The sequence below is a fragment of the Eleutherodactylus coqui genome, chromosome 12 (genome assembly GCF_035609145.1).
Source record: "Eleutherodactylus coqui strain aEleCoq1 chromosome 12, aEleCoq1.hap1, whole genome shotgun sequence".
Lineage (NCBI taxonomy): Eukaryota > Metazoa > Chordata > Amphibia > Anura > Eleutherodactylidae > Eleutherodactylus > Eleutherodactylus coqui.
In genome coordinates this window covers 87,609,649-87,634,843 of record NC_089848.1, presented here as the reverse complement: position 1 = coordinate 87,634,843, position 25,195 = coordinate 87,609,649, and the positions used below count along the sequence as shown (strand labels likewise).

The window sequence follows — 25,195 nt, the reverse complement described above, 5'->3', positions numbered from 1 at the left end:
TCGCAAATCTATCAAACAGTTCACAGTTTCCTGGCCAATACATTAGGAAGGATGGATTTGCTCTGCTTGAGATCCGCTTCAGACTCTTTAGGAGAATAATACTTAACTTTTCTATGGATGTGAAGAATTTGTTGCACTGGTAAAACACAAGTTGGAAGAACTTTTCCGCTACTGGTGGTTTCTTTACAGTTTATGTATTTATTTCTATTTCCTTATTATGCTATCACAATGATCCCTGTAATAGAGAGAGTCTAGATCTGTGGCATTTATATGTGCACTAGAGATGAGCGAACGTGCTCGGCCACGCCCCTTTTCCGCCCGAATACCGCGATTTTCGAGTACTTCCGTACTCGGGCGAAAAAATTCGGGGGTCGCCGTGGCGGCGCAGGGGGTTGCAGCGGGGAGTGGGGGGGAGAGGGAGAGAGAGAGGGCTCCCCCCTGTTCCCCGCTGCTACCCCCCCCGCGCAGCCACACCTCTCCCCACCCCCCGGCGCACCCGAGTACTTTTCGCCCGAGTAGTGAAGTACTCGAAAATCGCAGTGCTCGATTGCGAAATCGCCCTTACCGAGTACGTTCGCTCATCTCTAATGTGCACCAATGGGCATTTCATTGGTAAAATTCCCACTCTTACTGTAGTGCAAGAATTGATTGGTGGTCTAGTAGCGCCTCTCTACAGTACAGTGTGTATAGCGCCAACTTATTCCACAGTGCTTTCAGGTAATTTGTTTATTACCCCCCACCAAGCTGGGTACTCATTTTACCGACCTCAGAATGATGGAACATTGAGTCAACCTTGAGCTGGCTACCTGACCCATACAGGGATTGCACTCACAACCTTTAGGTTGTGAGCGAGAGCTTAGGACTGCATTTCTGCTACCTTGACATGCTGTGCCACATTAGGGCATATACATGTGCCAGGATGAACAACTCCTTTGGACACTAGTGAGTATGGTTCCATGGTAGGGCCCTTTTAGACAGCCAATTATAATTGTTCAGATTCCTGCGATCCAACAAGAATTGTTCAGTGTGAATGTATGCACCGACAGAGCGATGAGCAATAATCCATTCACCTAATGTTAGTCTCCAGTTTATGTAGACATAAAAACTGAACGATTATCAGCTCGTGTTAACAAGCAGTCATTCATTTATGAACGACTGCCTGTTTACTGTGTATGCAGGCTGGCGGGCCGATCCCCGGCCCACTAGGCCTCCTTTCATTGAGCTATGATTGCTGCTATGTAAAAGCTCAGGAATAGATATGAACGAACCTACTCGGCCACGCCCCTTTTTCACCCGAGCGCCGCGATTTTCGAGTACTTCCGTACTTGGGCGAAAAGATTCGGGGGGCGCCGTGGGTGAGTGGGGGGTTGCAGCGGGGAGTGGGGGGGAGAGGGAGAGAGAGAGAGGGCTCCTCCTGTTCCCCGCTGCTACCCCCCGCTCCACCACGCCTCCCCCGCCCCCTGGCGCCCCCCGAATCTTTTCACCCGAGTACGGAAGTACTCGAAAATCGTGGTGCTCGATCGAGTAATTACTCGAAACGAGTAGGTTCGCTCATCTCTACTCAGGAACAATCATCATTGGAACGACTGTTGGGCCCTTACTGTGTGTTCTGCACAGACCCTGAAGAAGCTCCTGTGCTCACCATAGAAAGTGATTTACAGCTTCCAGCCGTTCTTTTTGACTCTTACATTTATTTCTTAGTAACTGTATTAGTTATCTACATATTTTTCTATAATCTTTTTTATGTATTTCTTTTGATGATATTTTGGGGCTTCAGAACCAATTATCAGTTTTCTTTAGAGTTACGGTTTCAACATAACATTGCCATTCTGGAGCCAATTAATACTGTATATTGAGGGACCCCTGTATTAAGGTTTTTTCTGAGTTATTTATTTCATATAGTTTTTAACCCCATGTGCCCGAAACTATACAAAATCAGTATATTCGCCGCGGCGCAGAACTACCGTTTCAGTGGTTCAGCGCCATGGCACTTCACAGAAGACCCAGTGACATCCTAAAAACTTGTCTTGTGGGCCTCTAATATAGAAGGTTTACGGAATGTCATCAGTGTCATCCCTGTCAGGTCTTCCATTGGCCTCAGCCCAAAGTAAACAGAAAACACTGGAGCAGCAATGAGCGGCATCGGGAGGTGAGTATGTATGTTTTTTAATTAACTTTGTTAAACCCCTCCCCTGCCATTGCCATCAGTGTTTTTAATTTGGAGAACCCTCTTAGTTATCATAAAAGCAAGATATTATAATATGACTTTGATGTACTACTAATGTGAGCAAAACTTCTAAAAGATTCCCTGTAGTAATATTACTGTTAGAATTAATATTACATTTGTAGTATTTTTAGTAACACTAAGGATAATACATATTATTAGCATTCTTATATAATTAAATGGAATTTATTAGTACATTCTACATTCTATTTATTTTAATAGTATAATTATTATTTTGTTATTACTTATTATCTACCTACAAGGGTGAGTCAAAAAATTATCCACATCCCGGCTATAGAAATGGTTTAAATCAACTTTCAATACTTTTCCATCTATCAACAAGCGTTTGTATTTCCTCATTAAAAAATGTTTTAGGCTGAGCTGTGGGCCACAAATGCTCCACTGTCTACGCCTTTTCCTCAGGCGTGAATCTTCATCCTCTTAGGGCTTCTTTCAGGGGACCAAACAGGTGCTAGTCCGATGGAGCAAGTTCAGGACTATAGGGAAGATGCCTTAACACCTCAAAACAAAGTTTTTGGAGAGTGTCGACAGTATGGGCTGCGGCGTGCGCAACAACACAACACCCCTGGATAGTATTTCTCGTTTTGTTTGAATTTAAGGCTTCAGCTCTTTAATGAACATCTCACTATAATGAGAACTGTTGATTGTTGAACCTTTTTCCTGATAATGTTCCAGCTCCTTCTTCATGTCTGACACTTAACCCTTTCCAATCCAATTTGTATCCTGGTTTTCCTAGGGGGCTTACTCTTTTTCTGTCGTTATACTACAGCGCCATATGCTGGCTAAAGCCAGTACTGCATGAGGTGACACATTGGATAGGCTCCGACAGCAGAGAGGCTGGCAATATATAGTAAGAGAACCTCGACGGATGTCTTCCAACATCAGAGCTGTACAGCCTTAAATCATAATGTCTTTAGAGGTCAGACAGTGGGTTGGAAAGGGTTAAACTTCTCTACCCATTCATACACACTTCTTTGTGACAAAACACTTTTTCCGTACTGCGCACAAAGTCTTCGATAAATATTGATCCCAGGCATACCCTCAACAGAAAGTGTTGATAAGACCATGTGACCAATGAAAGTTTTAATATAACTGAGTGCAGATAATATTTGACTCACCCTTTTATCTATCTTAATCAGAAAATGTGAAAAATAGAGGAGGGTGCAACCACTGTGATGTATATTTATGTCCAGTGTTATGTGAGGATATTAATGCCACAAGCAAATTCCAGTCCGACCTCAAGCCCGATGGTCAAAAATATATTGTGTCTCTTAGTAATCTTGGTACACAGCAGGTAGGAAATATTAGGGGTTGATCCAGGGATTAGTCTGATTGCCATTAGGGAGTCGGGAAGGAATTTTTTCCCCCAAAAGGGCTAATTGGCTTCTGCTCTTGGGGTTTTTGCCTTCCTCTGGATCAACAAAACAGGAGGCTAGACAGGCTGGACTAGATGGACATTGTCTTCATTCGGCCTTACAAACTATGTTACTATGTTAGTTGGGGGTATTAGATCTTTGGTCAGCCAGGATGTAATACATTCCTTGATGTAATACCTTCAAACAAAATCTTGATGTCTCACATTGATGAATGTATCAGCCATTACCTGCCTTGGTTTTATGAGATTTGCATGTAATAACATTACTGTTCTGCAGCCGTATGTCTGACCTGCTTTAGATCGTGTTCATGGGATTGTATTTTTGAAGATTCCCCTTCAGGATTCGTTTCTGTTCTGAATTTAATTTGACTTAATGAATCCTGCGCTGATGAAGCAGTGAAGGGTGATCTGTATGAATGTTCTTCCAGTAAAAGGGCTGAGTTCAGTAATTAGCAGGACGCATCTGAGTGAGCAAATTTGCGGAATCTAAAAGGATTAAGCAAACGAAAGAAAACACGAATGTTCCGATTTTTTTTTTCCCCATGAATTAAAGATGATTTAACGTGAAATGGACCATGGGTTCCCAGGAAGCTCGGAGGGTGCAGAAGGGATCTGCTTCTTTTAAAAATGATTTCAGTAGTCTGCTCCCAGGGTCTCGTTTTACTATATACTTCACAATAACTTGAGTTCATTTAAAAAGCTGGAGAGCTTTAATTTTTTCTATTAAGTCGGCCACTAGGGGGCTCTCTACATCACTTGAGTTTCTGGAATTCATATTCTTTGAAAGCGCCAGAAGGGAATGCTGTGTACAGAAATTTAGCCCGTAGCAAAGTAAAGAATCATGAAAAATCCTTATCATGACTGTCGTTGCAATAATCCCCACATCCGTTCTGGATATTGCATATAACTAGAGATGAGCGAGCGTACTCGGTAAGGACAGATACTTGAGCGAGTATCGTCCTTACCGAGTACCTGCCACAAAGGTTCGGGTGCCGGCGGGGGGCGGGGAGCGGCGGGGCAGAGCGGGGGGGAATGGGAGGGAGATCTCTCTCTCCCCCCCGAATCTTTCCAGGTGGGTGATTACTGCAGACCCCTCTTTTCAGTGATCAGCTGGAGTTTCAGCACCTGGCCCCCTGCTGATCAAAACTTTTTAGACAAACCTTTGACATGTCAAAACTTTTCTAAAAGTGCAGCTACTCTTTAATCCTTCACTTTAAAATGTTATTTAAATTTTAAAGTGCGCTAACCCAATCACTTCATAGAATGTTGCCATACCCAATCAGCAAAAAAAAGTTGGGTTCCATGATGTGGAGATGTTAAATGAGTTGTACACACTTTTGCATAGCTTAGCTCCATTAAACTGAATGGGATTGTGCTGCAATACCACACACAACCTGTGATCAGATGTGGCACTGTTTTTGAATAAAACAGTCACCTTTTTCTAATTATGGACAGCCCCTTTAAAGAGTACCTGCACTATCACTTTGGAACGCTACTGCTCCGTCAGCTGTTTTTGTCTCCTTCCAGCAGCTGAAGACGGACCCATATAGCCCTACATATTGCTTATATAGTGCTATATGGGGCCATCATCAGCTGCCAGAAGGAGACAAAAATGGCCGATGGAGTAGTAACTCTCTGACGTGAAAGTGCAGGTACTCTTTAAAGGGGTTGTCTCATAAAGAGCATAAAGCATGTAGACATCACAGATGAGAATCCACTGCTTGGGATGAAGTTAACCTCTTAGTGATCACCGGTGTTGTCTAGAGCTAGACCAACATCAATCAGCTGGTCAATGGGCAGCTTTAATCAGAGAAAGGTTTGTCGTGGTCAGACAACCGCTTTAATGGAAGCCCATGGTCAATCCCAGTGAGGTGATACATTCCCTTCATTACTACTCTTTGAGTTTTACTTGCCTGTGGTCCACTTTTTTTAGTCTTGGTTACCTGGCTGGTTATGGCCCAAGTGCGATCCGTGGCTCCAGCTCCGCTACAGTGCCCACGGATGTCAGAAATCCACACCATACCTCATTTGAGCTATGACAGAGACTCCGAGTGCTGTTTCTGCCCCTCCTCTACGCTTTATATTACAAATGTATCTATTCTGTTCATTTCCTGAGTACTTTGTTCTTTTCACTAATGCATTCCACATTCCTGATGTTCTCAGCCCCATCTGCAGATCTATACATAATGCATTCAATGTACTAAATGTGGTTTTAAGTAAAAGTGATTTTAAGACAATTATGGGCACTTTGTTAAAGCGTTACCCTCTAACATGTATATATTAACTGCAAAAATGTACAAATCCTAACAATATCAAGTAATTGACTCAGTCTTTAGCTTCCCAGTCTGCATATTAACTATTTATGTGGCAGATCCGGGGGTTCTATGGGATTTAAAGGGATTGTCAAGGAAGCAGACAGCTCTGTATATGGTGCAGTGGTCTGGCATGGTATTGCAGACACAGCTCCAATTCACATCAATCGGAGCTAAGCTTGCAGTATCATGCCGAGCAATGTAAAGTGTACAGAGCTGTCTGCTGCCTGCTCTGTACACCAAAATGGGGGGCTGGCAAGCCACGTATTGGACTGGTGAACCCCTGTTGATTAGCTGTTGGTGACCTATCCTGAGGATAGAGATAATTGAAAAAGAAAAGCAGACACACACAATAGACACAAATCCTATGTATTTATTTTTGATGATGCCCGTTTTGAGCATTTATCCTGAGGATAGGTCGTCAGTGTTGAAGTAGTCACTTAATTTAGGTGATACTCATAGGGTATTGTAGCCTTATCAATCAGGTATGCCTACTTGTATATATAATGCATCAGAGAAGAATACACATGAAACAGACAAGATGGCATTTCAAGCTTCTCTTCCAAAGCATCTTTATTACATGCACCTTCTATAGTAAACTTTAGTACTTGCCAGGAGCTGATCACGAGCTTGCCTTGCTCCATCAGCATCCAATCATAATACAATAAGCATTTCCTAGAGAATCCTGGTAAGGTTATGGCTTGTGGACATTCATGTATAACTGTAGCTGCATAAAATAGAGAATTCTTATACAAGATGTTTTGCTGCAAGGACTTAAAGCCTTAGAAATTGCATCTAGGCATATTACAGGTATAGGTGGGTTACAAATACACGGACTTTTGTTAAAAAGAACAATTCCTTTAAAAAGAACAACCCCAATAAGTCACTTATGTCCTGGGCCTCCTGATGTAATGATTTCTTGTGAATCTCAGGGCTCATTCACATAAGCGTATATCGGCAGCCGTTTTCACGGTCGGCTGATATACTCTATGATCTGATGCATTGGATTCCAATGCATTAGGTCACACAGGCATATTCCCACGGCGTAAAAGCGCCCAGCTGGCAAATATAGCACTGAGCGCTTTTACACCGGGCAGCAAAAATAGTCCTGGAACTATCTTTGTGCCCGGAATACGTCGGTCACTGCATAGGCTCCTATGGGAGCCCAATGACAGCGGCAGGAGAAGGCAGGTGGAAGGGAGTTTAGCAGTGTGACTCCCTCCATCTTCTTTCCTCCCCTCCGGCTGTTTGCAATGCTGGCTGCTGACAAGGGGCACGTGCATAGCTCCACCCTCGTCCCACCAACTACCATTGCAAACAGCCAAAGGAAAGGAGAGAGGAGGTGAGCTGGCGAGGAGGAGGTAAGGGGAGGCAACTACATATATATACGCCGGGCCCGTGCCGCCTGAACGGGCGCACAAAACGTTAGATTTGTGCGCCCGTTCACGTGTTTTTACGGCACCAGTGGGCGCCCTTAAAAACGCCTACGCTCGTGGGAAAGAGCCCTCAATGGGAAGTTAGTTACTTCCTTGCTCACTGAAGTCACTCATCTCTAATACCTCTAATTGACTCAACCAATGAAAATCTATGTAGTTTAAGTGGTGCAGATTTGTATTCATCAGGATTCTGAAACTAATTATTTTTCTCATCATTGTTCTTAGGAGGAATTACCGGTGTTCGAAAATTTTCTACAGAGGATGGCAAGGAAACCAAGACCTGATCAGTTTTATGGTTTAATGGGAAAGAGGAACAATGGTAGGTCATAGCAATGATGTCCTATCTGATCATTTCTGTACTATAGAATGTGAGTTATTATGTTACCGATGAATGTCTACCAAATGGTGGAAGCAGCCATGCTTTATCCTACTTCATTCATGATTGATGTTTCTGGCTCCTAGGGAATGAATAGATTAAAGAACGTGTCCAACAACTTTTCATTGCTCTGCTGCTTCCAAAATGAAAAAACTTTGAAAATAATAATTAAAAATCTATCATTTTGTGTCTACAACGCCTATGCAAATATGTGTGCCTCCATGGTTATAGACTACACACCTGAAGTAGTTTGATCCTACAGACATGAGCTCTTCCATCATTTCTTGTTCATTCACATTTGGTCGGTTTGCATGAATTATACTGATAGGAGTATGACTGCAGGATCAGACTACACAGAGCTTGTTTGTAGTCTGTTACCATGGAGACACATTAGTCTGCATGGCAGTTGCATATACAAAATGATATCCGGTTTTAGTGATGGATATGGTCTTAACATGATCTCAAAACAGGCCTGCTTCATGTTTGTATTACACTCTATCTGCCTGTAGGTTAGTTAGGAACTCCAGCATTGAAAATTGGTAGTCTAAGTTATTAGGCTGTTGAATCTTAGACACACATATCAATAGACTTCACAGATCCTTTACTGGTAAGATGAGCACCACAGCCAAAGCTACACAGTATCTTGGGAGTTCATCTACTTCCTTGCTGTTAAAAGGATCCCACCCCCCTTCCACAATGTATTATTGTTCATATACTGTCTGATATGTAGGCATTCCGCTTCTGTGACCCTCACAATATGGAGAGTGAGAATCTCATAATGCAAAGTGTTGTGCCTGCCAGTTGCCTTGTCCAAGCGAAACTTAAATGGAGAGCTGGCCTTCAAGTCAACCAAGCAAGACCTCTCCTAATTCAATCTTTGTCTAGCCAGGGAACCCTCATTCCTTGTAGGGTGTGAGAACGAGAACCCAGGGCAGGTATGACACTGATCAGTATGGATATATTATAAGTGTCTATGGTGGGAAAACCTCTTTAAAGGGAGTCTGTCAGCTACTTTTAGCCCTATAAACTAAGTTTATGGGCTGAAAGTACCTGAGCTGTTGACTCTGGGAATATTTTATACTTACCTCCCCCGCTGTTCTCCTAGTGTCAGCTATCAAAGCCGCTGCTGAATGCATTGAGCAGCGCGCTAAGTAGTCCTCCCATTCTATCTGCCGCTATCACAGCAGTAGGAGGCCACTTTAAGTATGTTTAAGCATAGGCCGTATTAACAGAACTGGCGTTTCCACGCTCCGGGCATAGCAGCCATCCCATGGCACTTAGAATCGGTAAGTGGATTTCTACTTCTCACATGCTACTCTTCAACTTTGCAATTGGGTTTTAGTCTCTATCTCTTACAGGGGCCACAGCACAAAATTGAATTCCATGCTGTGGGGCTCTCATGGGCTTGTGCGCCATACCATTATGGAGCACATCCATGCCTTCCTATTCAAGTATGCTATTATAATTTGAATTTAGGCCCCCAGTATTGAGATATACCCCTGGATCCGTCTTTTTCCCTATACCCTGTATTATCAAACAGAAAGATTGGAAAAGAAAAAGAAAAATAATTATAACATTTGCACTGCCCAAGTTGTTGCACCACTAGTGTAAGAGTAATCTGCCCAAGGAACCCGCTGACTCAGCTTTTAAATACTGCATGGTATAACAGAAGGGAGCCATAAACAAGCGGATCAGCTGACGAACAAACATTTGCTCATTTGTCAGCTGATCGTTGGTCCTTTTACACATTCCAGTCGTCCAGTGAACAAATGTTCGGATAAACCCCCTGAGCTCAGGGGTGTAACTATAGAGGATGCAGGGGATGCGGTTGCACCCGGGCCCAGGAGCCTTAGGGGGCCCATAAGGCCTCTCTTCTCCATATAAGGAGCCCAGTACTATGAATAAAGCATTATAGTTGGGGGCCCTGTTACAGGTTTTGCATTGGGGCCGGAAGCTTCAAGTTATACCTCTGTGCAGCATGGTTCAGGTATGGGTACGGGTACAGATACAGATAGAGGGGCCCAGCTCACCTTTTGCATCAGGGCCCCTGAGCCTTTAGTTACGCCCCTGCATGAGCTTGATAACTGACCTGTGCAAAAATACAAAATGGCCATCTTTTGTTGATTAAAATATAACAGTTATTTTTTACTTTTTTTTTTAGGATTCGGTCAGATGTCCCGCAAAAGTAAGTTTACTTTCCAATCTTGCCGTGGTATAACATATTTTCCATCAATTTTCGACCACTTACAGTGCATCTTGTTCAATTAACTCTTTCCTGTCCGGCATTGTGCTTACTCTCAGAGTCAGATTCTTTTATTTTTCCTTTCTGGTATTACATTCCCCGATCCTCATTGACGACATGTAATCCAATTACTGAACTGTTGTAAGGAGAACATGAGAGGCGCAGCAGATGTGTAATTATAACAATCTGGCTGCCGTAGGATGGTATCGTTATTTATGTTGTCTTTTAATTAGAGCTTAATAAGGCTAAATCTGTACAATCAACGAAGCTTATTAAAACGAGAGCATGTTGTAAAGACGTCATTATATATCACTACTACCAAGATGGTGGCTAAGGATTCTGACCGAATAGGATTGGTTGCTTAGGGGAACATGGAACAGCAGCTCATAGCATCCTGATTGGTTGACTGGTCTTTTGCTCCGGTCTACAAAATTTTTTTCTCACTTGAAATTTTATTAGGTTTTCAAAAATGCAAACAGCATTGTAATAGTCGCAAAAGAAGCAATTATGGATGGAGGCAAACGCAACAAGAAGACCGATAAACATACTTAAAGGAATACTCCAGGCTGAACACTATGTTACGTCTATAGGACACAGGACCCCATAGGACAGAGTATGGCCCATGATGTCCAAAAAGGGAATCCCCATATCATGCACCGCCCTCTCAGGGTTGCCACTTGACGTTACACCACGTCAAGCCTCATTTATTGAAAATATTTAAAAGAAGGACTGGACTTTTTCCCATAGTCCCAATATTTATTTGAATCATTCATATAGCACATACAGACTCGGCAGCACTGTACAGCACTTGATGTTACGTTCTGTTCCTACAGGGGTTCATGATGTAAAGTCATGTATTAGTATGCTCTTTGGGGTATGGGAGGAAATGCACGCAAACATGGGGAGAACATACAAACTCTATGCAGATGTTGTCTTTGGTTGGATTTGAACCCAGGCCCCTTAACACTGCAAGTCAACAGTGCTAACAACTGAGCCATCACACCTCCAAATAATATACACCACTCATTTTACTAGAAAGGTTTAAAGCAGTGTTTCTCAACTCCAGTCCTCAGGACCCCTCAACAGGTCATGTTTTCAGGATATCCTATAGTAAGAACGCCTGTGGTAATGTCTGAGGCACAGACAATAATTACATCACCTGTGCAACACTGAGGGAATCCTGAAAACATGACCTGTTGGGGGTCCCTGAGGACTGGAGTTGAGAAACACTGGTTTAAAGGGTCTGACAACATCAATGGATCATCTAAAAATAATCTGATCACAGGATGTTCCCAATCTGAAGGAGAACTGGGTAGCGGGTGTTCATTTCCCCTACAGCACCACCACAGGTTAAATGAAGTATAGCGAGCTGTCCCTTGAAGCTTATTAGTTGACTGTGCAAAGTAATAATGGGATGGATCCTCAAGATATGAAACCGCTCTTTGTAGCTTCTTTCCCCTCCAACTAAAGGGTGCTTTACAGTGAATTTGGGCTATAATAGTCCGGTGTAAATGAGGCCGCCAACAGGGCACCGAGCAAGAAATTGCCCACTTGTCGGATTCGCTTGACTTTTAGTAAAACTAAAAACCAATCAACTATCAGCCCATGTAAATATGAGCCACTCAATGTTTCAACGTCCGCTTTTTACTGTGAATGGAGGTGGGCAGCTGGAAAGATGCACCTCTATTCCTATGTAAACACAAGAGCGATAGTCGGGTGGCAATCCATGGGACGGCTGTCGGGCTCTTATGCGCTAGGCAGTCATTCCCTGTAGCGGGACCTTTACTGATGAAGATCTTAGAGGAGGGACTCCTCTTAATTAACTCAGAATACCTAAAAAGAATATTGGAAAGTGGACTTTCTAAACTAGACATCCCTTCAAGAAATAAAACCCATGCTCTGATTCGCTGCTCTTGGCATAAAGGTCAGTTTTTCAATAACATAGTTTTGAAGACCAGACGTTTTGCATTGATTGTCCATAGGTTGTGTGTGACATTGCAGCTCAGTCCCATTGGAGTGAATAGAGCTAAGCTGCAATAACAGATACAAACCCAGCAGTCCTTACATGCAATGAGCCAAGTGGCAAAAAAGAGACGTTTCAGAAAACTGTTACTTAAGTTGCTCTTGGCTTTCAGGGAGGCCACGCCCCCTTAAAAATATTTAATACATATTTTATATGAAATACAATTTAAGCGAATATTTCACATTCTTCTTCTTCTTCCACATATAGGATTTGGTCAAGTATCTCGAAAGCGTAAGAACACAAATCAAATATGGGAGATTTTTTTTTTTTTGTAATCTACATAAATGAAAAATAGTGATTGCTACAATCTAAGAAAATCTAAAAAAAATCATTTTCTTTCATATTCCAATCAAGATTTTATCACCCGATTTCTTATTACCAAATGTATATATGTAAATCATACCAGAATCTTCCCAAAATCTACATAAAATTTTGAGCAACTTTGGAAAATTTGCTTTCCTTATCTCACGCTGATTTTCGGCAACGTGTTGGCTTTCTTCTCCATTTCCATCTAAATCGGCATTCAGTTTTGCTGATCTTCTTCTGTTACCAGAGAGTACATTGTGGGAACTCAGATGGCAGTTACACAAAGCTAATTTGTTTCATCATAGGTGAAGTAGCTGTGTGTTTCTCCTATAGTGGCCACTACAGGAGAAATGGGGTATTACATGGCACACTTTCCATCAAATGGGTGGCCATGTAATGCAGGGTATGAGACACCTTGTAGTTCCTCTCTGCTCCGGCTAATAGAAGACAATTGTAAGCAGGGAACCCTCCTTTCTATAGGGCATATGGAAAGAGGCTGTCCTAATGAGACTGCCCCTTTAGGTTTTTGTATATTTTAACTGGAATGTTGTTAAAAGTTATGCATCATTCAAGATGTCTGATAGTGTAGGATGCATCAATTTAGAAATAGTGTAAATTACACCACATTTGTCAAAGAGGCGCTTGTGGAGTAATAGATTTGGGCGACTTCGGTTTCAAACAATCTCGGTAAGTCTCCAAATCTCAGTTTCTGAGGGAGTTAGTAAGGGACTGATGAATGAGAGAACCAAGAGAAGTTGTGAATCCCTTTAGATATTTGGTTCATTAGCTAGGTGTAATTACTCCCTTAGTCCATATTTATCCTATCGAGGCCAACGCCAGTTAGTTAACGATTGGGCTAGGGGATGAAAGTCAGATCCACACTGATCCCAAGTTGGGATCTCAACAATGCAGTTTCCCCCACCTATGAAGAGATATGGAGATTGAATGAATCAGCAGTCGCACATACAGGGCACTACTACATTCACTTCAATGGGAAACATGGAAATAGCTGAGTACAAGTGGTTGGCTATCTCTGGCATTTCCATTGAAGATGAATGGAGTGGTGCATGCTCAGCTGCCGCTCCATTCAATCTCCTCCTTACTGCGAGGGGTGCAGTGTGCCTGAGGCGAGAGGAGAGGGGAATACAGAATCCCCATTCTTGGGGGTTAGAAAACCAGTAGAATCCTGTTTCAGATCGAACTTTATTAAAAGTTTGGTTCGACAGGAGATTGAACCGAGCTTTTGGTTCACCCAATACTATTCCAAAACACTGGTGTATAACATGAAGAGCCATAAAAGCCCTGTATAGCACTCTGAGTCTTACACATGGCATTTATGGCTCTTCGATAAGGATATACACCAGTTTCAGGGGTTTTGGAGAACTTCAGGTTCGATTCAAACTGATTCGGACCGAATAGAACTTTTTGCAGAACCAAACTTTTCAAAAGTTGGCTCATCATTAAATCCGAGCAGTGCAGAAACACGATTCCCTTTAAATTTCTTTCTTCTTTCCTATGTGGCTCCTATCAATCGTCTGTCTACCTTCTTACCTGTTGCTTTGTGGATTGAAAAACAAACTGATTCATACATTGAAATCAATAGGAATCCCTTAATCAAACGTTGCCCTCCCGCCATGGCATTTTTCTGATTCTCACAATCAACATGGAAACAAAACATTTGATCACTTCAGCTCTTTGCATTGAACCAGAGAATCCGTATAATGAATGTTATATAATCAATCAAAGAAATAAAAAAAATCAGAAATGTATAAAACCCACAATCCTTGAAATGTATATTTTTCAGGGTATAAATCAGATTCCTTTTATGGACTTATGGGCAAAAGATCTTTATCTTCCGGTATGTATTTGTGACATGCATCATTGATAAGAACAACATTTTATCAATGATACAGCAGTGTGTGCCGTCTATTACGTAATATTTACTGTATGTAATATATCTTGTTTGTGACCCACCAAATCAGGTGGGATTCTAGATTTGTACCCAAAGGAACACAATTAAAACCCTTTTTTTTTAAATCTAAAATGAATGGAAAACTTAAAAGAAGGAGTTTTATATTTCATTTTCCCATGTGGGCTCTCATGTGGATGTTCCCATCTCAAGGATCCTTGCCTTAATTAGTGTAGTAATCCAAGAAGAAACAAATGTGTTACATTAACGGATTGACAGTGATGGTTGAGAGCAGTGGCATAGCTGGAGGGGAGCAAAGTTTGGAAACACTTCAAAGACCTGATAATCAAGAGGGCACTGAGGCTCCCCTGTTGTAATGTAGTCCTGTGCAGAAGAAAGATAGAATTCCATGCATATAGGACCTTGGATCTTACACAATGGGAAATTTGGAATACCCTAATGCAAAGTTGCACCAGGGCCCCATGTGTCAATGTAGATAGATCCTTTAGAGAAAGGGTGAGGAAATGGACAACAGTATTGTACCCCAACTGCATGTCCATTGTAATGGTTGACAATGGGTGCAGCCTGCTGTCCCCATGTATACAGTATGTACCTATAGCCTACCTGAGCCAATTCTCAACCATAGAGATTTGTGAAGGTTTTTATCTCACAAGTTATCATGAAATCTATAGCATGCCCACACTACATGGAAGCCTTTCTTATACGGGAGCATACTGTGCACCCTATGATGACACCTTGTAGGGATTCCACGTGCTGCTATGCAGGATCTATGCATGCAGCTCTGGAGTACAGACTGTTTCTGTAGCAAGGGAAATACTGTAAAGGATAAGACTCATTTCATATGGCCATATTGCAAGTTGCGCCAGGGAAATCTGGGCGCAACTTGTGTTGGACAGCACACGGACACCCATCCATGTGCTGACCAATCTACATGGACACTTCACATTGTATGTCCTGTTAAAACATCGGCCCATTTGAAATATCCCTCATGTGTACAGCCTCATAGGCTGCATTGGAGGCTTGTGCTGCCCATGGTATACACGGACAGGACAGAACACAATTGGCCCTAAGATAGTTGGGACATGAAGAACATATGGAGGTTTTATCCTGTTGATTGACTCCCCGGTGCCACTATGTGTTATAAGTGATGGGGGTCAACCTCGGAGCACGATGAACATCCTCCTGCCAATATCGCTCACTGAATTATTTAGCTCCTCTTCTTCCTCTTTAAGTACATACAGCTTGCACATTACATATCAAGTGCTGCTTAATTAATTACCCCATGGGAATGAGTTTTTAAAGCTTCAGTGGAAACGATGACAAATTGCTAAGCAGCTGTAGGGAAGTACATGGCTGATGAGCGAGCACAGCAGAATCTCGGGGCTCCACTTGGGTTTTGCTGCTCATCACTAATGTCCATGTCAACTAGTGTCATTTATTGAAGAAGTGTAGAATAATTGTAATCAGTCATGAAGAGAACTCTGCACATAGTAGGGATGGTCATTTTATAGGTTCACAGGATTTTTCATCTCCATGGATTGACAGGAAGTTTTTTGCACTTTTTTTATTTTGTGTTTTTGCTATTTTTATATTGATTAAGAAATATAGTTAAAAAAAATTTGGTTTCACAAAAGTACACCTTGGTATTGACCCTTTCCAATCCAATTTGTATCCAGATTTTCCTAGGGTGCTTACTCTTTTTCTGCCATTATACAATGGCGCTATCTGCTGGCTAAAGCCATTACTGCATGATGTGACACGTTGGATAGACTCCAACAGCAGAGAGGCTGGCAATATACAGTAAGAGAACCCCAACGGACGTCTTCCAACATCAGAGCTGTACAGCCTTAAATCATAATGTCTTCAGAGGTCAGACAGTGGATTGGAAAGGGTTAATGTATATATGGCTGTGCAGCGGAGGGCCATTTTCCTGCTTTGTTACCCGTACAGTTCTTCAAATTCTCTTTTGAGGAATATGTTTTTGGAAGCAAAATAAAGTATTAATATTGGGAATCCCAAACAAACAATCATTAAGAATTGTATGGATGGAACTGTCTCCATTTAGCCTCTATTACGGACACAAGGCACAGACCCCTATGGGTCTACTAAAACAAACTTAGTTTTCCATACGGTCTGGGTTTTGCTGCCGTTAGTCAAATGACACAATTTATTTGTGTTATAGCAGCTTGAAACCAGTATTAGAACAAAGTTCTAGGAGTGTTAGCAGTGTGGTTTATGTCACTATAAATTCCAGGACAATGACATTTGAGAGCAGGACAAAAAACCCACTAACATATGTCTTAAGAAAACAAGGAGACGGTGCCAGCCTCAGGTTAGATGGCACCCTGTGAGCAATTTATTTGGTGTCCCCATTAGAAGAAGAAAATAATTTATAGAGCATTGATAAGCAGCCTGCCTTTAGTCTGCTTGTGCAGAAAGCAGCGATATAGGATTGTACCATACCAGAACAGCTCAGTGAATTAATACAGAACCAGACCCAAGCTCATAAGATAAATACAGCACCAGAACCAAGTTTATAACATTAATACAACCATAGAACCAAGCTAATAACAAACATAGCACCAAAACTAAGCTCATAACATAAATACAGCACCGGAATCAAGTCTATAACATAAATACAGCACCGGAGCGAAGCGCATGACATAAATACAGCACCAGAACTAAGCTTATAACATAAATACAGCAGCAGAGCGAAGCTCATGACATAAATACAGCACCAGAGCGAAGCTCATTACATAAATACAGCACCAGAATCAAGTTTATAACATTAATACAACCCTAGAACCAAGCTAATAACAAACATAGCACCAGAGCAAAGCTCATTACATAAATATAGCACCAGAGCGAAGCTCATTATATAAATACAGCACCAGATTTAAGCTCATAACATAAATACAGCACCAGAACCAAGCTTATAATATTAATACAACCCTAGAACCAAGCTAATAACAAACTTAGCACCAGAATCAGGCTCATAACATAAATACAACACCAGAGCGATGCTCATAACATAAATACAGCATCAGAATCTAGCTTCTAACATAAATACAGCACCAAAACCAAGCTCATAACATAAATACAATATCAGAGCTGAGAGGTTGTGCTACAGGGGCACTGATGAGCTGACAGCGGCACCTTGGAACATTAGGGGAAAGGAGACAGATCCAGGAGGAGGATAATTCATGTAGCTCCATAAAATGTTGCTGTACGCAGGTAAAGGATAATCTGGCTATGCTGACCTAAGAGGGGTGATCACCTGCAGCCCACATCTGCCTGGTGTCCCTCATACAACCTGGTGGTCTGTGTGACCGCAGGGGCTGCATGTAGCTTAAGCCGCCCAAGCAAGGAAAACTGACAATTGGGATACAGAAAAATGTCAGAACTGAACAAGTATACACTGACATTTGGGGGGACCTAAGAAGGACTTAATGAGTCTTGAGGTGTAGGAAATTAATACATTGACACTTGGGGTTCCATAACAACAACACATATTCCAGGGGTTACAGGTCTGTGACAAACGACAATGATTTTATACTGCTAATTCGTTAAAGAAAAGCCGTTTTCTAGGTGTTGTATGATTTAACACAATAACAGCGCCTCCCTTGTCCACAGGCTATATCAATGTAATCAAATTTAACATGACTGTGAGAACTTTCTGTGCCAAGCTATCTTATCTTAAGCCATTGAAAAGCTGTTGTTAGGTCATCACGAGGCAACAGAAAGCCACTGAAAAGCTATTGCAAGGGAACATAAACTGCGGTTCGGATAGCTATCTTAGCATGCTATGAGTCATGTTAAACCTGGCTACATCTGTATCTAGTATTACAGCTCAGGTCCATTCTTGTGAATACCACACACAGGCCATGGACAAGAGTGACGCTGATTCCGAGGAACGGGCAGACCTTTTCTTCTAATCTCCTAATTGTCTTTAACTAAAATGGAATTTCTAAGTTTGTTTTGCTCAATACTTTTATTGGAAAATCTGATTAATAAAGCAGAATGATATTAGAGATGACTTGTGCCCAAACAGCCATTTTTGAGCTGAACTTCTGAGCCACTTGAGACAGTTTGGTTGCTAGGGATATATTGCCTAACAACCACGGTCTTTTCAAAGGCATTGTCACGGATGGGTACCTTTACACGGATCTGAATAATCGCTCAAACACGTAATCACGGGCATCTGTCGGCCCGTGTAAACACGGCACCCCACAAGGTACTAACCGAAGCTTCTATGTGAAAGCACAGAGACCATAGTTGTTGGGATGGCTGTCAGGCACTTAAGTGGCCAAGAGTTGTCCCATTTAAAACCACCCTAACTTGATGCTAGCAACTAAATTGTCTCAAATTGGAGAAGAACAGGTCCGCCGGGCGGTGCAGGAACCCACTGCGCTTCTTAGGTCTAAATAAAACAAAGTTTACAGAAAATCTAGGAGAATTGTCTCTTCTTTGTATAGAGTGATGTGGGCATTTCCACTCCATTTTCCTTTAGGGCTTGTTCACATGGGCGTATTTGCGCACAATGTTTGCACCGTGTATAGAACCCATTGATTCTACATGTGTGTATTTTTCACATCATATTTGATCACATGAAAAAATACACACCACGTCCTATTTTGGTGGGTATTAAACGGCGCAATAGGCCATTGAAGTGAATGGGCCAGCGCAAATACGCAGGAAACCTTTGTATTTACTGCTTAATTGCACAGCAGATCAATAACCCTGCATACTTTTTGCATGTACTTTTGGAAGCGTAAACATGCAGCGTATTTAAGCAACTGAAACCCGCATATGCCCGTGTGAACAACCCCTTACTATCATAAATGCTACATCTTCCAGGAGGCTTGAGGTTCTTCCCATTATTCTCCTTAACCAGTTCATGTTACGCCTCTGCATATTCTGTATTAAGACATTATATGTCACCATATAGTATTGTAATGTATATGTCAATGTATGGTCCCGTTATAGTACAGCTTAATTATCTATCTATCTATCTATCTATCTATCTATCTATCTATCTATCTATCTATCACATATCTATCTATCTCATATCTATCTATGTCATATCTATCTCTCTCATATCTATCTATCTATCTATCTATCTATCTATCTATCTATCTATCTATCTATCTATCTATCTATCGATCTCCTATCTATCTATCTTGTATCTATCTATCTCATATCTATCTATCACATATCTATCTATCTATCTATCTATCTATCTATCTCCTATCTATCTATCTTGTATCTATCTATCTATCTATCTATCTCATATCTATCTATCTCGTATCTATCTATTTCATATCGGTCTATCTATCTATCTATCTATCTATCTCATCTCATATCTATCTATCTCATATCTATCTATCTATCTATCTATCTATCTATCTATCTATCTCATATCTATCTATCTATCTATCTATCTATCTATCTATCTATCTATCTATCTATCTCATATCTATCTATGCATCTATCTATCTATCTATCTATCTATCTCCTATCTATCTCATATCTATCTATTTATTTATTTATCTATCTATCTATCTCATATCTACCACAATACAATAGTTTGTTAGACAATTTTAATTAAGTATGATATTTTTTTCCCATAGGATCATCAGAAAGGAACACGATACATAATTACGAAAGAAGACGCAAATGAGACCTCCCACCCATTCCATCGATTAAACTTCATTCATTGATGCAAAAGATGAAGTGTAATATATTCTATCCAGTGTAAAATGAATACTTATTTATTTTAAAATTGGTTTAGCTTGTATATTCAATAAAGTTATTATTTTTAATAGTGTGGCAATGATACTTGTCCTATAAGTGTGCTGTGATTCTCCAATTATCACTCTCATCTGGATAATATAATAGGCAAAGGATTGGAGAGGGGGCCAAGTGATTGAGGAGGATCTGCCATGGTGAGGAACTTCATGTGATAATGAACTACCCCCTTTTACCTGTTGGCTTAGGTATAAGATTTGGACTTGTGGACCTTGGAATTTTATGAAAATGATCACCATCTTGTAAGACATCTTATGCACAGGTTGGTCATTGTCATACAACACCAAGAAAGGTCCTGGGCTTAAAATCTTCAGATCCTGGCCTAGACCTGCATCAGGAGAAGGAGAATCCAAGTCATTGAGTTCTTCATTCAATGTAGGATAAAAAAAAATGTCTGCCTTCTTCCAGAAAAGGTGTCACATCTGTCTACTGTTGGCTTTGGTATCAGTTCTATTAAAGTGAATAGGGCTGAGCTGTAATACCAGACACGACCTGTGGACAGGCATGGCACTATTTTACAAGGAAGCAGCCATGTTTTGCTAATCCTAGAATCTCTTTAGGTTGTAGCTCCTCACTTTAGCAGATCCTTCTAAATGTATAGCTGGCCCATCTATCCAGTAGAAGGGGTAGAGACACCCAGGGCTCCTCCTCCTTAGCTGGCGGGACATGTCGTCCATTGATATATGAGCCATTACAGGGTCACTACCCCTAATGTTTAGATACGATGTTTTACCTGGACATCCTTGGGAGACAGAAGTTCAATGTTTCAATGTATAATGGTAACGAGACAACTCTCTTGTACTTTTGTTCTTGACCAAGCATTGGTATCATTGCAGCATGTTTATTTTATTTCCTGAATGTGAATCCAAAGTCTTCATTTCATAGTTTAGATTTTTTTCTGATAGTGGCACTTTGAATAAAAAAAAAACTTGAGATTTTGCAACATTTCCTTGTGTTTTGAGCTTGTTTCTTTTTTTTACATTATATAGTTTATTTATTTGAAGCCATTGTAATAATTCTGATTACTGCCTACGAGTGGTCTCCAACATGTGGCTCGGTAGCTGTTGCAGGACTACAACTCACAGCATGCCCTAACAGTCGCAGAATTGTAACTTTGAAACACCCGAAGAGTCACAGGCAGAGGGTCACTGATCATATAAAAGCTGTTACAGGACCTCATTCTGTAATACTGGTGTCTTCTTATGTGGCGAAAGGGCTGCAAAAGCTACCATAATTCCCCCTATAGTAATGCCCCTGGTCTTTTCCTCTCATCCTTGGCTTTCAATGCCCTTTATTCCACTAGAAACTATCGACAACTCCCAGAGACTTCTTTAATACACAATCCTACCTCAAGTAATTGGACAACCAAGAATCAAAAGTAGGATTTATTTCCATATGTGAATACCTAGTGGGGCTCCTTTAGTCCTAATGACATCAGATACTCTCTGTGGCATATTTTCTACTAATGACACTCTGATACACTTCAACTGGTATTTCCCTCCATTCATCCTGCAAAGACCTGGTGAGCCCTCTCAAAGATAGACACTGTTCATACTTCCTTACCCAATGTTTTACTACATCCCAAAGATGTTCTGTTGGGTTCAGGTTGGGACTCTGTGCAGCCAGTCCAATCGTGGAACATCCATATCCTCAAACCAACATAAAACAGCATTGGATCTGTGACAGGGTGCGTTGTCTTGTTGGAAATATTGCTGACCATTCCCAGAGTATTGCCACATTGTCAGCAGCATATTATTGTCTAGAAGGTCAGGATACACCTCCATGTTCATGGTTCTTGTCACTACAACCAACGGACTGAGTCCAAACCACATAAAACATCCCTAAAAGAACCTCCGTCATACTTAACTGTTAGCACAACACACTCAGGTAAAAAGACATTCCCGAGTCTCCTCCACACCCGGGTACATCCATCTGATGTGAAGATGAAGTAGTGTGATTTATCACTCCATAGAACGTTCATAGGATAGGAGGTCCACAACACTCACCCATAGAAGTCAATGAGTTACCTCCTGTCCACTGTGTCTAGCATCCATAAAACTGCTATAAAGCAGATCTCTAAATGCTGTTGACTGCAGCTCAGGCAAGTTGTCGGCCCCCGTAGTCATGTACAGACAATAGAATTAAAAAAACTGTCTAATCAAAAAATAAAAACAGATTAGAAAAATGGGAAATGTTTCACTATATGGTTCAAATCGGTAAAGAAAAAAAAATATATGGGTGATACATTCATTCCCATTAACAATTGAGTTGTGATCCCTCAGGTAATCAACCCCATATCAGCGGCTATGCATGGTTGATAAATATGTACACAGTTAGTAATAGAAACCAATAAATGTCCAGAAAACGTCTCCAAAGATCCATAAAGAGAAATGCTCAAGTGTTCACCCATTTCTTTGCAGGGTATGAACATGGCCAAATAAGACAGATGCCCGCTGATCTCATACATAATGTATTCGCTGTGAGCATTCCACAGCTGAAAACCCACAGAAAATCTGCAGTGGCCAAAACCACAACTAAATGGTAGGGATTTAGTCACGGTTTTTGTTGCGGATTTGCCACGGATTTTAACCTTACATTTCAAGGGTTGAACAGCATGAATAGGCATGGGGCGGATTTGTGGATCTTACAAAAAAATCTGATTTTTTTTTTAACGTTTGCACAAAACAATGCCAGCTGGATTGTCTCCATAAGTAATGCCAGACGGAGCACTAGACAGAGAGCCGAATGAGCAATGAGCCATCGACAAGCGGTTGCTCATATGTCATTTCCTTTCCCATCAATTTCCTTTCTCACCATTATTAGACGCCAGTAGCGGAAAACTTTGTCCAATACAGCGCAGCGCTAGTACTCAGCTATTGCCCTCAACCCCACTGAAATGAATGGAGCTGCCCTGTGTATGTGCGTCCACTGCTACATTTAATCTGAGGTCACTCACAGTGAGTGGGGGCAGTAAGCCCACATTGACGAGAAGAGGACACGTGGGCCCACATTGTCGGGATTGTTGGAGGTCTTAGCGATGAGACCCCCACCAATCACACTTTTAACACTTATCCTTCTGGTAAACCCCTTTAGTACCCTGGCTAAGTATAAGCAGCAGAGATTTTCTTTTTGGCAGTTTTCATAAGAGCGTGGTGCCAGGGTACTTTTCCATTCTGTATAATACTGATGACTTCTGATGTACCAGAGAAGTCTTTGGGCCGCCAGGAACATGGGCTGGTTAGGACTGCTACCTCTGAACCCTTTATGGCACGCATCTTAAACTTAAGGCCCGCAGGCCGAATACAGATCACCACCTCATTTTATGTGGCTTGCCGGTCGTTCAGCAACCTAACAGGGATTTCACTCACCCAGCCTGCAGCTCCGGTCCAGTGGCAGCAGTGCAGAGCCTGGGACCGCTGACCTCTCCTCCCCTGGTACCTGCGTGTGCTGTCCTGTTCACAGCACAACGCTGAGGGGGAGAGGTCAGCGGCCACAGACTCAGCAGAGTTCATCACCGGACCGGAGCTGCAGGCTGGGTGAGTAGAATGCCTGTAGGGATGCTGCCTGGCCAGAGGCCAATTGGGGGGTCGCTAATACTACTGAGACTACTATGGGGGGTCATCTATTTCTACAGGGGCTAATATAGGGGGAACTGTTACTTCTGGAGCCACTATGGGGGGGGGGCACTATTACTACTGGAACTAGAAGGGCGTCACTATTACCACTGGGGCCTCTATGGGGGTCATTATTATTCCTGGGGCCACTATGGGAGGTTTTATTATTACTGGGGTCACTATTACTACCAGGGCCACTATTATTACTGGGGCCACTGTGGGGGTTACTATTATTACTGGGGTCACTATGGGGGCACTATTGCTACTGTGGCTACTATGGGGGTACTATTGCTACTGCGGCCACTATGGGGGTCACTATTACTATGCAGTCTCACAATTATAATTGGCCCTTTGAAGGAAACCAGAAGGCTGATGTGGCCCTGGCCGAAAATGAGTTTGACACCCCTGATCTACAGCTACACTCCTGAGGGCATCCTAATTTAGAAGACATGAAGGAAGGAACCAGTGAAGCCTTACATGTTAACTATTTTCTTGTGCTCAGCCTTAGGTTTTTCGTGTTTTCATTACGTATTGGTTTTGGCTGCTCGGATTGTTCTGCTTCATTAAGTGAGGACATGTTTTTGCTTTTTATCCTTTGTTTCTTGTGATTTCACTCCTTCTGAATGATTTATAAGGGTCATTTCACATAAAACTCCCACTACCGCAGAAGTAGAAAAATTGAGCTTTTATTCTCACAGTCCTGTGTTCCCATCTGATATACCACATTTGTTCCTAAAGAGATTCCAGGATGAGGACCCCAGCGTACAGCTCCCCATATCTCAGCTTCCTGGACCGCTGTAAGGAAGAAAGACTGCCTACAGAATTTCTTGCCTTGCCTTGCAAGGACAAAAAGTTGGGCTCCCCTTTCTACATTCAGCTACAGATACCAATACATTTCACCCCATGAAAAGAAAAACAGAAAATAAATAAAGTGACAGTCCATAGAGGCAGCATCCACGGCACAGAGATAAATAAAAGGGAACTTTATTCCATCAAGGTTCCAATGGAATGTACAGCAACATGGAAATCACAATCAAAAGTAGCGGCCTGCTCAAGTCAGGGCTTGTCTGGGTCACTCAAGGATATTCACAGAGTTGCCCCTAAGCCCCTCCTGTGTTGTCCTGGCTGTGTGGTTAGGGTCATTGTCTTGTTGGAAGGTGAACCTTCTGCCCAGTCTGAGGTCTCTTGCTCTCTGGATCAGGTTGGCATTCAGAATATCTCTGTACTTTGCTTCATTCAACTTTCCATCAACCCTGACCAGTCTCCCTGTCCAACAGCATGATGCTGCAACCACCATGCTTCAATGTAGGGATGGGGCTGGGCAGAGGATGAGCGGTGCCTGGTTTCTTCCAGACATAACGCTTAGAATCAAGGCCAAAATGTTCAGTCTTGCATTCATCAGACCAGAGAAACATCTTTCTCACAGTGTGTGATACTGGCAGCCATTATGGGCACAGAACCTAAGCTTGTGGGTTGGGTTTACTTATTTAAAAAAGCCTCAGTGTCCTGAAATGCTACCCTATTGAAT

At 41.9% G+C, this 25,195-nt stretch overlaps 1 protein-coding gene across 1 annotated transcript in view; it reads left to right on the top strand.

The window, feature by feature from the left end:
• The window catches only part of LOC136586771 (tachykinin-like peptide), a 34,044-nt gene extending 13,046 nt beyond the window's left edge, over positions 1 to 20,998 (top strand). The window contains exons 3-5 of the mRNA XM_066584986.1: positions 7,594 to 7,687; positions 9,906 to 9,929; positions 19,876 to 20,998. Of these exons, the coding sequence (XP_066441083.1) occupies positions 7,594 to 7,687; positions 9,906 to 9,929; positions 19,876 to 19,925 (168 nt within the window). The 3' untranslated portion in view covers positions 19,926 to 20,998. The remainder of the gene's footprint in view (positions 1 to 7,593; positions 7,688 to 9,905; positions 9,930 to 19,875) is intronic.
• The last annotated feature ends 4,197 nt before the right edge of the window (positions 20,999 to 25,195 follow it).